Source organism: Guillardia theta, assembly GCF_000315625.1.
Source record: "Guillardia theta CCMP2712 unplaced genomic scaffold GUITHscaffold_185, whole genome shotgun sequence".
NCBI lineage: Eukaryota > Cryptophyceae > Pyrenomonadales > Geminigeraceae > Guillardia > Guillardia theta.
Window position 1 is genome coordinate 34,169 of NW_005434491.1, and position 13,563 is coordinate 47,731.

General features: G+C 50.4%; 4 protein-coding genes across 4 annotated transcripts; 2 read left to right on the forward strand and 2 right to left on the reverse strand.

Annotated features, from left to right (window-relative positions):
* Positions 1-4,842: 4,842 nt before the first annotated feature.
* Positions 4,843-5,750, forward strand: GUITHDRAFT_58412 (hypothetical protein; the record flags this gene model as incomplete). The annotated part of the gene is made up of 2 exons (XM_005820222.1): positions 4,843-4,886; positions 5,102-5,750. Coding segments are annotated over 2 exons (693 nt in total), but the record flags the coding sequence as incomplete, so codon positions are not given.
* Positions 5,751-7,132: 1,382 nt separating this feature from the next.
* Positions 7,133-8,835, reverse strand: GUITHDRAFT_120513 (hypothetical protein; the record flags this gene model as incomplete). The annotated part of the gene is made up of 10 exons (XM_005820223.1): positions 7,133-7,213; positions 7,270-7,408; positions 7,870-7,926; positions 7,980-8,034; positions 8,070-8,133; positions 8,192-8,242; positions 8,292-8,442; positions 8,490-8,527; positions 8,660-8,737; positions 8,794-8,835. The coding sequence occupies 10 exons, from the start codon at positions 8,833-8,835 to the stop codon at positions 7,133-7,135; spliced, it is 756 nt and encodes a 251-aa protein (XP_005820280.1).
* A 725-nt stretch (positions 8,836-9,560) lies between these two features.
* RPL13Ae_1 (large subunit ribosomal protein L13Ae_1, cytoplasmic) lies at positions 9,561-10,375 on the forward strand. Its single transcript, XM_005820235.1, has 3 exons — positions 9,561-9,897; positions 9,964-10,182; positions 10,239-10,375. Exons 1-3 carry the CDS (start codon positions 9,592-9,594, stop codon positions 10,332-10,334), a joined length of 621 nt encoding a protein of 206 aa, XP_005820292.1. The 5' UTR covers positions 9,561-9,591; the 3' UTR covers positions 10,335-10,375.
* A 1,301-nt stretch (positions 10,376-11,676) lies between these two features.
* Positions 11,677-12,913, reverse strand: GUITHDRAFT_148018 (hypothetical protein; the record flags this gene model as incomplete). The annotated part of the gene is made up of 2 exons (XM_005820224.1): positions 11,677-12,846; positions 12,902-12,913. The coding sequence occupies 2 exons, from the start codon at positions 12,911-12,913 to the stop codon at positions 11,677-11,679; spliced, it is 1,182 nt and encodes a 393-aa protein (XP_005820281.1).
* Positions 12,914-13,563: the final 650 nt, after the last annotated feature.

Consider the following 13,563-nt stretch of genomic DNA (forward strand, 5'->3'; position numbering starts at 1 on the left):
GTTCTCCTGTACTGGACTCCTTTTATGCCTACCTGACTCGCTGGATACTGTTTTTAGGGAAGAAGAGGCGAGAAGCGTATTCTAGGGATGGATCGTTCGACATTCCTGAAAGCAGGGATGGGACTTTTTGCTGCTTTTTTGGTTGATAAGGCAATTCATCGTTATCAGGAGGTAAAGCATCTGAAATGAAGTCCACAAGTCCCTCACGCACTTTTCAGGTCAAACAGCATGACAGCGAAGTAAAGTCAAAGTTGCTGGATCACCGAAAGAAATGGGTTTCCTCTTTACTTGTACCTTTCTTGCGTTCTCATCGTCTTGTAGATCTCTGGAAGGCTGCGGGAGCAGATGAACCAACGACGAGCAGAGGCCCTTCAAAATCTTGGAGAGACTCGGGGACCAAACGTACAGTTTCTCCTTCTTCACCGGGGCCAGTTCTCAACCTTTCACACAGATTGTGTCGAACGTCGGTACCGCCGTGCGAACGGCTGGTGGAATTATTCTCACTGTTGCAACGGGGACCGTGCAGGTTTGTATTGAACGACGAGAAGAGCTTATTTCAACGATGTTTTAGGCGATCAGTCTGACTATCTCAATTGCAACTTTCTGTGTGAAAGGTGTTCAGACTGCTGCAAGTACAAGTGTTGAGGTGTGTGCAGCTTTGTGTGATAGTCAGACTATTAACCCTGGTCAAGGCTTTCAGACTTGTCGCTTCGTTTGTTCACTCAGCCATTGAGGTCTTTGCCCTTGATTCTTTCTCACTCAACTCATCGCGCCCAGGTCTCGACCCCTGTGGCACAAGTGGCAATTGAGCAAGGAGCAAAGATCGCACAACCTGCCATAGAAAGAGCCACTCCTTATGTGGAAGAGGTTGATCTGAACCCACTCTTCTCGCGCCTAACTGCCTATGCTCTACACACAGGCCGTTGAGAAATCTATTACCCTCGTTGAAGATCTTCAGCAGCAGGAAGCACATATGTTTCTTGTTAAAAATCATCTCTGATGTAAGTTGTACAGGTCGTGTCCCATCAGGGAGAAATCGAAAATCTTCTCCAGCCCGTGGTGAAGCCGACCCTGTCTGTAGCGGAGGTTGCTGTGCTCCTAAGGTCTCTTCCTTCCGGCTTATGTACCTTGCAGAGTGGAATTAAGACAATCTCGTCTCAAATGAGCCTTGCGACTGAGTCAGTGCAGCCCCTTGTCTCGCAATCACAAAAAGTTGCTGTTGATATTGTGAGAACCGAACTGTTTGCTGCATGCTCTCCCCTGACCGTATTCCTATCCGTCAAGAGTAATCAGGGCAGCCGTGCCATGAACGAGCTCAATTCCAACCTGAGGTAGTTCACTTCCACCATGCCCCGCCTGTTCTGACAGCCTGTAGACCGACTGTTGACTTGCTCACCGAGTATTCAAGGCCGTTAGTTCCTGTGTTTGAGGTGCCGCCCTTCCCTTCAATGTTCCCTTCCTGTATCTTCTCTTCCTGCTGTAGCCTTTGATCAGCTCTCCTCATGTTACCTTGTCTGTTCCTCTGGCACGACAAGTTTATCTGCACCTCTCGTAGGTGTTGAAGGGCTTCGTTCTCGGAACTTTCTTCCTGACAGCATCAGTCGTCTCCACCTTGTCGCAGGTGCGACTTGTACTGGTCATTCTCCCACCTCAAGCAGGATTAGGATGGAATGGAAGGGCTCAAAGCACAGACAATGAGCGGCATGAGCGACATGGTGCATCAAGCAGCAGAAGCAGGTCTCATCTTCATCTCCCTCCCTTCTCTCATCTTCATCTCCCTTGCTTCTCTCATCTTCATCTCCCTCTCTTCTCTCATTTTCATCTCCCTCTCTTCTCTCATCTTCATCTCCCTTGCTTCTCTCATCTTCATCTCCCTTTCTTCTCTCATCTCCTTCAGGTGCGCAAGTCGGCCGAGCAGCCTTGGACGCTGGGATTGATGCTGCCGGTGAGTCAAAACCTCGCCTCTCCTAGTTCCAAACTAAATTTCTCGAATAGGACAAGCAATCAACGAAGCGATGAAAAGCGAAAACGTTCGTTCATGAGTTTTGACCTCCAACTCTTGCAGCTGCTCTCCTTGATGCTTCTCCTTCCATCCCTCATTTTCCTTGCATTCTTTGCGGCTCATTGAGCTTCTAGGTGCACGAGATCACATCGAAATCGAATGCGCTCCTGACTGACCTTGAAACCTATCAAAAGGTCGCTTCATCCTCAGGCCTGCAATGGGATGGATTGTTATCTGACGTGCTGCCTTTTAGAACGTCATGGCTAGTGTTGAGCACTCGTTGCACGAGATTCGGGAGGTCCCTCAGAACATGGTGAAACAAGTTCAAATTCCTTCTGTGCAGGTGAAAAGAAAGGCTCAATGGATGTCCTTCGATTGACCCTTGCCGGCAGGACCTTGCTTCCATGTTGCAAAGGCAGGTTGCACCGAGTCACTCTGTCAACGCCTTCATTGACTCTTCCGCGGTCTGCAACTTGAAGTTCTTGAGATTTCGTTCACATGGGTGTAGAGCGTGAAGGACAATTTCCCTATGGAGACGCTCAACATGCTGAACAACATCGACAAGGTTATGAAGGGGATCGAAGCGAAAGGAATGACATGCAAGAACAGGCTCCAGAATGAAGATTTTTTCTGACATGGCAAAGCATCCATACAATTTTGTATTCTAACTCCTCTTGGACTGATACAGCTTGAAACATTCCTCACGTCTCAATCTGTGAACTGTCTGCTCACAATACAGCAGTAGACATGTTTTGTACTTGCGCCTCAACGATACAACCTGCTCGAAGAAAGTCTCCGCCTGCTGCTCATCCTTCATCCTTCATCTATGCATGGGAGCGCATGTCTCCTCCTAAGATCACGCCAGGAGCGATGACGTTGACATTCAGCTATTCGCTCATGTCCTCCACGTCGACAACTTTGATATCGTCTGCTCGAAAGAGAGAGACACCACGGATGAAGGAGACCCGTGATATGTCATCGGTTTCTGAAGAGTCTTTGAATGCCTCGCCAAACACTTGCTCGCAGCTTCCTTCGCCCCCAGACCGCCTTCCCTGCTCCTAGCTTGCCGCCATGATGCGCCTGAAGGCACCTGAAGGCAGCCTGAAGCCTGCTGAGCCTGCAGCTGAGCCTGGTGAGTCTCTGACCATGATGCCTGCAAACCCGGCGCTGCCTGGGATTATTATTTTAACACTGAACCTAAACCGCAACCTAAACCCTGTAAAACCCTAACAAAAACTCATGTCATAGGTATCGCATGGCTTGAGCATGGTGGTGCAGATGTGTATGAGCGTGTGCCTGCAGGTAGATAGCTGCTTGTTTCACATGCTTATCCTGTTCATGCTTGCAAAAGCTGTTTGCTCATCCATTCGTATTGCTCTTTAATTGTTGTCATCCTGTCAAGGTGGCAGTATCAATGCTTTCATGATTGACCTCTCAAGAATCACCGGGATCATACAATGTGGATGAGATGAAACTTGAATATCATGCTTGCTCTGATTCTCACCACCTGATATCTGCCAACAGGCTGCTCGGGCGACAAACTTCTTCAGATCCATCAACTTCATCAGGAGTTGTCGTAGTGCTGAATGACTCCCAACACCACAGAACTCAACAGCCAAGAACCGCCCAGTTTGAATGTGCGCCGGATGGCGAGATTTCTTGATTGAGACACTCCGAAATGAGCAGCCAGTCAGGGAAATCGACACAAGCTGACCAGGACAAGAATGTTGTGAAGGAGAACGGCGTTACCTCCTGTAGCGTAACTTCTCCAAGTGATACCAAGGAGGGGGAGTCACTGATAAGCTCCAACGAAAGAGCAGAAGATTTGAGCACTGGAAATGATGCACTAGAGGGTGACCACAGGGTTTGTTTGCATCTTGCTCCTCGCTGACACTGACGCCTCCTCGGACTGCCAGGAAGCTACTGCTAGTGATGAACTGCCCAGCATTCGTAAGTGAAATCGTCTCTGACGGCAGCGTCTCAACTTGCTGCAGAGCCTGCAGCGGACGAGCACGTCAAAGCGTCGACATGTCAAAGCTTGACTGCTGTTCATTCGCCGTCGACTCTGCGGGATGCTCACCTCGAGCAGCGACAAGACACTCCCAGCAGGCCCTCCGCTCCTCATCCTCAGGCATTCCCTCGTTCGTCTCTCTCTTTTCGCTAAGGCCCGACAGTCTTCGCCGTCTAAGAAACAAGAAGCTCTGCGTCATCCCGGGGAACAGCTCTCTAAGCCCACTCGCTGGGACACTCACTCGTGGCTGCCGCTGCTCCCTGCGTCAGGGCTGATCTGCTATCACGGACATGATGTGCTGGGCTTCAAGATGGAGCCTTCCCACAGAGACCGCCTCCTCCAGGTCCGCTCTCTCCTCCATATCAGTGCCGCGAGCGTTGAATCATGATTGCCTGTTGCAGTGGTCTGAGGGCTACATGGAGACTGTGGCGCAGCAACGCGTTCGCTGGATGTCTTTCCTAGGTTGTCATACAGGTAGATGCTGCTGATGCCACAAGTCGTCGGGTGAAAGTGTTGAGTGACTTCAATGGAAGGGATATTGGATGATGCGATGAGAAATCGCCTAAAGCTTCTCGTTCGGCTGGGAGTCCCTCCCGAGCTCAGGTCCTCCTCTCCTTGTCCTTTGCGTCTGCTTGTCCTCTCGCAGGATCTGCTGCTGACGCCTCAAGCTTCAGGCATCGAGTGTGGCGGCTGACGACAGGGTCGTTTGCAAAGCAGAGAAAAGCAGCAGGTGAAGCTTGCGAGGGGCAGGGATGTGGTCACTATGTAAGCAGTGACGTACGACGAGCTGCTGCGGAGGTACGAGGGTGTGAAGTCGCCCTTCGACGATCAGATCACCAAAGATCTCAAGCGGACGCTGCCGAATCATGACAGGTACATGCCTGATGAACAGATGAATGTGTAAATAGATGAGTAGATGAATGTGTAAATAGATGAGTAGATGAATGTGTAAATAGATGTGTAGATGGATGTGTAAATAGATGAGTAGATGAATGTATGTATGAATGTGTGTATGTGGGGGAGACGAGTCGGTTTGTACACAAGCAGTGGAAGGAACCCAAAGCTTGAAAGATGAGTCATTTGCGCAGGTACAAGACCGATGAAGCACAAAGCGCGCTTGGGAGAGTCTTACGCGCGTACTCGCTATGGCATCCCACCATCGGATATTGTCAGGGGATGAATTTCGTATGTGCGATCCTCTTGCTCATCATGGCAGAAGAAGATGCATTCTGGTTGCTGGCTGCAATAGTCGAAGACGTTCTGCCTGGGTTCTACCATCCATCCTTGATCGGAGTGAACACAGATACGCACACACTACTCGATCTCGTGGCGATCAAACTGCCGGATGTCTGGCAGAGCCTTCAGACGCTGCGGTTGGACCGTGAGTCTCTCTGCTCAGTCTTTGTCTCTTGGTTCATGTGCCTCTTCAACCAGCTCCCCAGTGAGAGCATGCTTCGAGCTTGGGACCTGCTTCTCTTCGAGGGCTCCAAGACTCTGTTCCGGATCTCTCTCGCCCTCCTCAAGCTCTACTCCAAGCAGCTGTCGGACCTGGCGACCGCAGTCGAGCAGGGTCTCATCCCTCACGATACCGCAGGACACGAGGCGCTCAAAGTGATGAGGGGGATGCCGAGCAACGCCATCGACAGCAACGAGCTGATCATGACGGCAGCAGGAGGGCTGGGAAGCATGCCTAAGACGATGCTCTACAAGCTGAGAATGCATAACTCAAGGAGAGTGCTGTCAGGGGGCAACCTAGAGGAAGTCTTCGTGAAGCAGTCAGAGGCGCTCCTGACCCTGCGCGGGCGGGAAGAGGAGAACACTCGCAAGTGCCTGATCACCTCCAACGGAGGGAGGAACGTGTGGAGCGGAGACGACTCGGGGAACGTCGGAGTTTGGGATTCGCAGACAGGATGCTGTATCAAGAGGATGCAAACTCCTTCTCGGCGTCGCGTCTGCTCCATGGCTGTGTCAGGGCTCAACGGGGAGGGCCACGTGTGGGTGGGTTGCCAAGGAGGCTCGATCTGCACCTTCGACACCAGGACCCTCGAGCTCTGGAGCCTCTTGCCCGGTCACACGCAGGATGTGCTTGCAATCGCGCGGGTGGGAAACTCTATGTGGACAGCAGCTGGACATATCGTGTGGGTGTGGGAGAACTGCGAGACATCGGACCCCCACGTTTCCAAGGAGCTCAACTGCATCGGGAAGGATATTCTCTCACTCCTCTCCTCGTCCTCCGGCGCCTTTGTCTTCTGCGGCTCGATCGCTGGGTTTGTGGTGCTGGATGCCAAGAGCGGGGAGACGATCATCGTGGGGAGCGTGGACGAGGGGATCACGGACGTGGTGGAAGTCGCGTGTCCTCAGGGCCATCTCAGCGACAAGAAAGTCGCTCATCGAGGAGCTGAAATCTGGTGCATCCATGGAAACTCCGTGCTGGGTTGTTGGGATGCGGCGACGTTCTCGAGTGCACAATGCAAGCACGTGGGGAAGGCAAGGACGACTGCATGGCAGCAGGAGGCTGAAACTTGTTGTGCAGGGGGATGTGTGCGGGCTTGTCGCGCTTCCCAACGGAGAAGTTTGGTCGGGAAGCAGCGATGGGAGAATCTGCGTGTGGAGCAGCAAGAGCAAGCGAGTCATTCGCGCTCTCGGATCCCAGTGTGAGCCCGTGAGTTCTATGGTGGCAGTTGCCAACGACCTGCTCGGCGTCCTCACGGTAGCGACTCCTCATCCTCTCCTCCATGACGTCGCGCAGGTTTGGGTGGCGCATTACGATGGGAGCGTGTCCGTGTGGATTGCTTCTGACCTATCGAGCGAGAGCATCGAGCGAGCAAACGTGAGTCAACCTGCCGCCTCAGAGTGACGACTGAGCGCGTATCAGCACTCGAGGTATGAATGGCGCGCGCAAGAGGAGAACATCGCTCAGATTCGGCACGCGAGCGAGCTGAGGGGAACGGAGGAGGAGGGGGCAAGGTAAGGTTGTCCTGACGAGGCCCAGCTGACGGAAGGCTAGACTCGTGCAGGGAGCGAGGACGAGGGAGGGAAGCGCGTGCTGTGTCTCTTGATAAATCATCGCCTTCTTCTCTTTGTCTGTCTTCCCCCGGCTGATTTGTTTCGTTTCTCCCCTAACGGATGGCTCGATGTTTGATCCCCGCCAGGTCGCGGATCTCTTCCGACAAGAGAACGTGGCCGTTGATGATGGCGGCCTGCAGCAGATCAGAGTAGACGGGAGGGGAGCATGGCTGACCTGTAGCGGCGTCACCTTCGCCTCGTAAGTCTCTGCGGACAGATCTCCTCCTGCCAGCAAGCTGAGGCTCATCTCAAGCGAGCTATCTGCTCCTGAACCTGCTCGAACAAGCCGCCGTACAACCTCGCCGTACCCCTTGCTTGCTGCCCAATGACTGCGAGGAGGATGAGCTTGAGGGAGGAAGGAGGAGGATGAGCTTGAGGGAGGAAGGAGGAGGATGAGCTTTAGGGAGGAAGGAGGAGGATGAGCTTGAGGGAGGAAGGAGGAGGATGAGCTTGAGGGAGGAAGGAGGAGGATGAGCTTGAGGGAGGAAGGAGGAGGATGAGCTTGAGGGAGGAAGGAGGAGGATGAGCTTGAGGGAGGAAGGAGGAGGATGAGCTTGAGGGAGGAAGGAGGAGGATGAGCTTGAGGGAGGAAGGAGGAGGATGAGCTTGAGGGAGGAAGGAGGAGGATGAGCTTGAGGGAGGAAGGAGGAGGATGAGCTTGAGGGAGGAAGGAGGAGGATGAGCTTGAGGGAGGAAGGAGGAGGATGAGCTTGAGGGAGGAAGGAGGAGGATGAGCTTGAGGGAGGAAGGAGGAGGATGAGCTTGAGGGAGGAAGGGGTCGTTAGCTCACAGCGGGGTGTGCCCATCCACAGTTCTCGCATTGGGATCAGCTCCATATCGCAGCAACCTGAGGCAGAGCGTCAGGAACTGCTTCCACTTCATCTGGCATCACCATCGCACCACCCAGACGTTTCCTTTTCCGGCAGCAAGATGCAAACTCGTGGCCATAAAACAGCTGAGAAGCTGTCAGCCACTTCCAGACATCCACACTCTGCTCCAACTTGGGATCTGCGATGTTGACATCGATACCAACCTTCTTGACAAGATGTCTCACCTGCAAACAACATCAATCTCTTTTCCTTAACTCACTTGCAAGGATGCCGTGCACTCACTCCTCGCAAGTCGTTTGTGATGGCGTTGCTCCATAACATATTTTGCGCTGCCTAGACATTTTGTAAAGACTAGCCGACCATCAAAGCAGGCAGTTCTCACATCCAGAATTTGAATTTCGCGCTCGTTCTGTGCATGCCTGGTTGAAAGTGCCCTTGTGGACTTGGAGCCAGCTTCCAGGTATAACTTGTGCCTCATTTCAATCAACATCTTTTCTCCATCCAGTAGGAGCTCATTCCATAACAGTGGATTTCTTCGGCAAAGCTTCACCCATTTTGGTTGACATTATGTAAGACTTACCTTGACACAGGGTCGGCTGCTCCCGTGTTGTCGACAGCCTGACGAAGAGTTAGCGAACCTTTCAACGACAGGGCAGGAGGGGAGAATGATGGGATGCAAGGACAGAATGATGAGATACAAAGTGTTAATGATGGGACAAGGCCAGCGATCCGTACATCCTCTTCTCTTACATGGAGAACTGCTGTGAGGTGAGGAGTCGGTTGCCCGTAGGTGCGAAGCCATTCACGTGTTTTCTTTCTCTTGATGCGCTGCTCAATATTGCATCACACACATCATGAAAAAATATTAGCAGAGAAGACATCACCATCTTTGTGATGGGGCGATTCATTTCCTCCAAATTCTTCATTCGCTGATGCATTGTTTGCCCGCGCCGTCTTCTTCCTCCTCCGCGTAGTCGTAGGTTTGCCATGGGTGACCGGCATGATTGAGCAGATGATGGCTGGTGAAACGAGCTGAGTAGATTGCGCGCATGGTGCTCATGGTGTGCAGAAAGTTGAAGGGGATATAGAAGGCCCTTCGAGTTCAAACAAAGTTGCGGGAGGAGGAGGAGGAGGAGGAGGAGCCGCACCAAGACGGCAACCATGGCATGAGCGGCTCTAACGCAATGAAGACTTTCTTGTTCTAATTCTTGTTCTAATTCTAGAACACGGTTCTTAAATTTTGTCTCAAAATCCTTGTTAGTACGGTCAGAGTACGGTCGGAAGATGACTGAGAAGGCCCGGGCCCGGGCCCAGTACGGCATGCGAGAGATAGGCCCGGGGCCCGGGGGGTGGATGATTGGAGGTGATAAAGTAGGGTAGTAGAAGAGCCATCATAGAGGTAGGAGGGTCTGGGGTACTAGGAACTTCAATCACGGAATGGTAGGCCCGGGACCGAGCAATGGGACGGGGTGGGGTACTAATGTGTCAGTGTGTTCCATCATTAGTCGCCGGGATCTCATTGGAAAGAGGGGTGGGGTGGTGGGAAATGAGGGATGGTATGGAGGGGTAGTTCCAGGCAGTAGGTAGGATGATACCTGAAACAGGGGTGGGGGTGGGCAAGGTAAAAAAAAGAGCGCGTGCGAGTGCAGACAAGGCGGGTGGAGGAGCAGCGAGAAGCGAAAATGTTTGACAAAGTTGTGGTGGTTGACTGCAGGGGCCACCTGCTTGGAAGACTCGCTTCCATCATCGCTAAAGAGCTTCTCGGAGGTCAGCATGTTGTTCTTACAAGATGTGAGGAGCTCAACATCAGCGGAAGCTTCATCCGCAACAAGTACCTCTTCATGTCCATGCTCCGCAAGAAGAAGAACAGCAACCCTTCCAAGGGTCCTTACCACTTCCGATCCCCTGCAAGGATGGCGTGGAGGGTTATCCGTGGTATGATGCAGCACAAGTCTCCTCGCTGCCAAGCTGCCCTTGACAGACTCAAGGTGAACGGATTGAAACGCACAGCTAGCTTGTTTCTGAGATTTGATATCTGACTGGTCATTCTGCAGGTGTTTGAGGGCATTCCTCCTCCCTATGACAAGGTCAAGCGCGTGGTCATTCCGACAGCGCTTCGCATCCTCCGCCTGAAGCCGAATAGGAAATACACCAACCTCGGACGCATGTGCTCTGAAGTCGGATGGAAGCATTGGGACACCATCAAGGAGCTTGAGGAGAAACGCAAAGTCAAGGGAAATGCATTCTGGGCGAAGAAGAAGGAAGCAATTCAGGTTTTGTGCTTGATATTATGTAGAACGCGAGAGTGATAAGTATTTTCTAATCGCAGATGAGAACTAAGGCCATGAAGCAAGCAGCACAGGATCCTAAGGTCAAGAAAGTTCAGAAAATTCTTGACATGGTAGAGAACCCTTCAATGGCTTAAGTTTGCTCAATCATGACCATCAAGTAAATCACAGTTCGCAATTTCGCACGATTTCTCATACTGCAGTAGCTGATAGTGAATTCGCCTTGCCCGGTGTGCTGCCTCTTGCAAACAGCATTGTTGGGTGAGGGAACTTAGCCTGTGTCCCTATGCTCTAATTGCATGAGAATTCTTGAGCTTGAAGTCCATCACATGCTGGAGCTTCAGGTCCCATGCAATGTTACGTTGGTGTATTTGAACACGTTTATCATCTTTGCCTCCCTGAACTGTGCAGTGCAAATATTTTTTCCAATTTTTGTTTTCTATGGATCTTTTATTCCTGCTGCAAAATTCCCTTCCTATCCTCACTCGGGCATGAAACCGATCCTCTATCTCTCAGTCTCTCTCTTCCCTGCTCTCTTGGATTCTTCTGCTCCCCAATCTGAGGTCAGAACCTTACTCTTACTCTCTCTCTGCCGCCCCGTGTTGGACCTTCGCCTCTCCTCCAAGCAACTGCTTCCTATGATGAGACGAGTTCACAAGATATCAATGCTCGCTAACCTTGCCTGTTATCACTTTTGCGTCTTGGTTACATGACTGAGAAAGATTCAATGTTCGCTTCAATCCTTTGAAGTCACTACTTAATGTTTTATGCCTGCCCTCTTCGATTCTTCTGCTTTCCATTCGGAGGTGAGACTCTCACTCTTTCTTTCTCTTCCCCCCTTTTCCTCCCTCACGATCTTCAAGCCCTGATCTTACTCGGGGATCACAAGAGTCTTTCAGAATGTTCTGCTTTGTTGCAATAAATTACATCCATCCGTTGCCTGTCTCTCAAAAATCTTTGACGACAGCCTGGGCATCATTGAAATTGACATGACAGAAGGCAACGGACTGCTAGGTCACTTGTCTAGTAAACCATTCATTTGTGCGCCTTTTACTGACCAATTTCCGATTCTGCCAGTCAATCAGAGTGCAATTCCAAGAGCCTGGACCTGCATTCAGTAAGTAAACTGCTGCAACAAGACAGGAAGGGTGGAGCCCAGCCAGGTCAGACTTGGATGTAAACCCTGAACCATGTACTCCTTTAAATTCGGATTATCATTTAATCTTACTTTATGTGAAAGCGAGAGGCCTCTTGATACAACACAATTATTTGTGCTCAATGCAAGAAATTGAGCACCATGGCAGCATCCAACGTGAAATGGGAATATACGAATAGAGTTTGCATCACTGACTGCACAAATGGTTTAGAACACAATGTCAAGTATCAAAAAGCTTTCAATATTTACTTTTCCCTTCACATTTGTTTTCCGGATTAACATTTTTTCCACTTCACTATATCTAATTCCGATCCAAAAGTTTTCTACTTCGAATTCTGAAAAACGCTGCTTGCCATAGCCGATCGCAGTTGCACATCCAAGACCTCCTTGAGTCGTGACTCTCCGAATTCTTTGAACGAGCGATCTAGAATATCTGTCGATATGGCTGAGTCAGCTTCGTTGAGGTGCTTCTGGATAGCTTCACTGAGGCGAGCCGCACTTTCAAGCGCACAATTGCACCCTTCCCCAAGTGATGGAGTCATACAGTGGCCGGCATCCCCGATTAGGACAACACGGTCATTGCAAGCATTGAGGCAATCTTCCACTTTGATCCAAGATACTCTTCGACTTATTGTCATGTCACAAATATTGTCCAAGATTCCCGCAGTTTTTAGGAATGGAAACTCCTTGCCCAACAATTCTTTTGCTCTCATCAGGGTTTCATTGTTTTCAGATTCACCATTCCAAGAAATGATGTTACCATCCGTTGGTTGCAGCCAGGGATACGAAGCTAAAATTTCGTTGAACAATACCCAGGAAATAGACGCCGTTCCGTCGAGCAAAGGAGCGAGCATAAGATACATTGCAATTTGCGGAGTTTGCGGCTTCAAAACATGTAAAGATTTCTCAACATGATCAGGCCATCTGGTCAGGCTAAACGAAACGCCCCATGAGTTTTCTTTGATTTCCTGATATTTGTACATCTTGCTTTTGTCCCCAGTATGTTTGAATGGGCTACAGGTCCGAATTGCAGACCATTTGCCGTCAGCTCCAATCACGTGTGAAAATGTTTTTGCATCACCATTACTCAAACTCAACTCTAGAAGTTTCCCGTTTTCACGAGCATTCAGGTCATCTACCTTAACACCATGGCTGATGTCTGCGTTAGGCATTGCTCGCAATGCGTGTGTCAGAAGCTTCGTCAAAGCAGTTCGGGTGATTGCATACTGCGGAGGATTACGCTCTATCACATTCTCCTTGTCTCCTGACTTGACAATTATCCTTGTTCTGATGAGAGCCTCTTTATGCACTTGATGAAGTAGACCTGCATGCTGCAAGGAGTTCAGCCCTCTCTGATTCAAGTTGATCGAGTACGATCTGCTGTTCCATTCAGATACAGATTGAGCTTGCTCAAATACACAGACATCCAGTCCCCTTTGAGCTAAAAGGAGGGCAGCCAACAAGCCAGCAGGACCCGCGCCTACCACAGCAACCTGCCATGAACCATCACAAGTCTTGTGTGTCGCACATTATCCCCTCGCAACTTACTTGCGGCAGCATTCCTGCCTCACGCCTCCCCAGTAAACCTCAAGCAAAACCTGTTCTCTTTTTAAAAATTACTATGCTTTGTAAAATTGCATTTTATTATCCGTGACAGATGCAGGACACTGTCCGGCGATACTATATACGCTTTACTCAAAGTTAAGTTAAAGATCAGCACTAGCCCCTGAGCTACTAGTTCTGTCGGATGAGAAAATTTTTAGAGAAAAGCTGCAAGATTTTGATAGATCTCATGAAAATCTCAAATTGCCATATCACATTTTAAATTCTAAAGGCGATGTAGTAGGTAGGACAAGCTTTGGGTGGGGAGAATGGAGCCAAGGCGGGTGGTTTTTCCCTCTCATAGAAGGGTATGATCTGAGAAATTATGGGATTTCAAATTTGGAGATAGGCAATGTAGGGTAGGGTAGGGTAGGGTAGGGACTCCAAACCTAATTTGAATTTAGGGATGGGGGGTACTAGGGAAAGTAGACGAATTTGAGAGGGTGGTAGAAGGTGCCGAGGAAGGAGAAATGTTTCGGGAGGAGGATCATCAAGTGCAGGGCGGGGAGAGGCGAAGTTGGTGTGAATTATCTATTGCCATTAATAGTAATTCAAACATGTAGAAGATGGGGAGAAGAAGGGCAGCTCAAAGACATTCGCAACGAGCC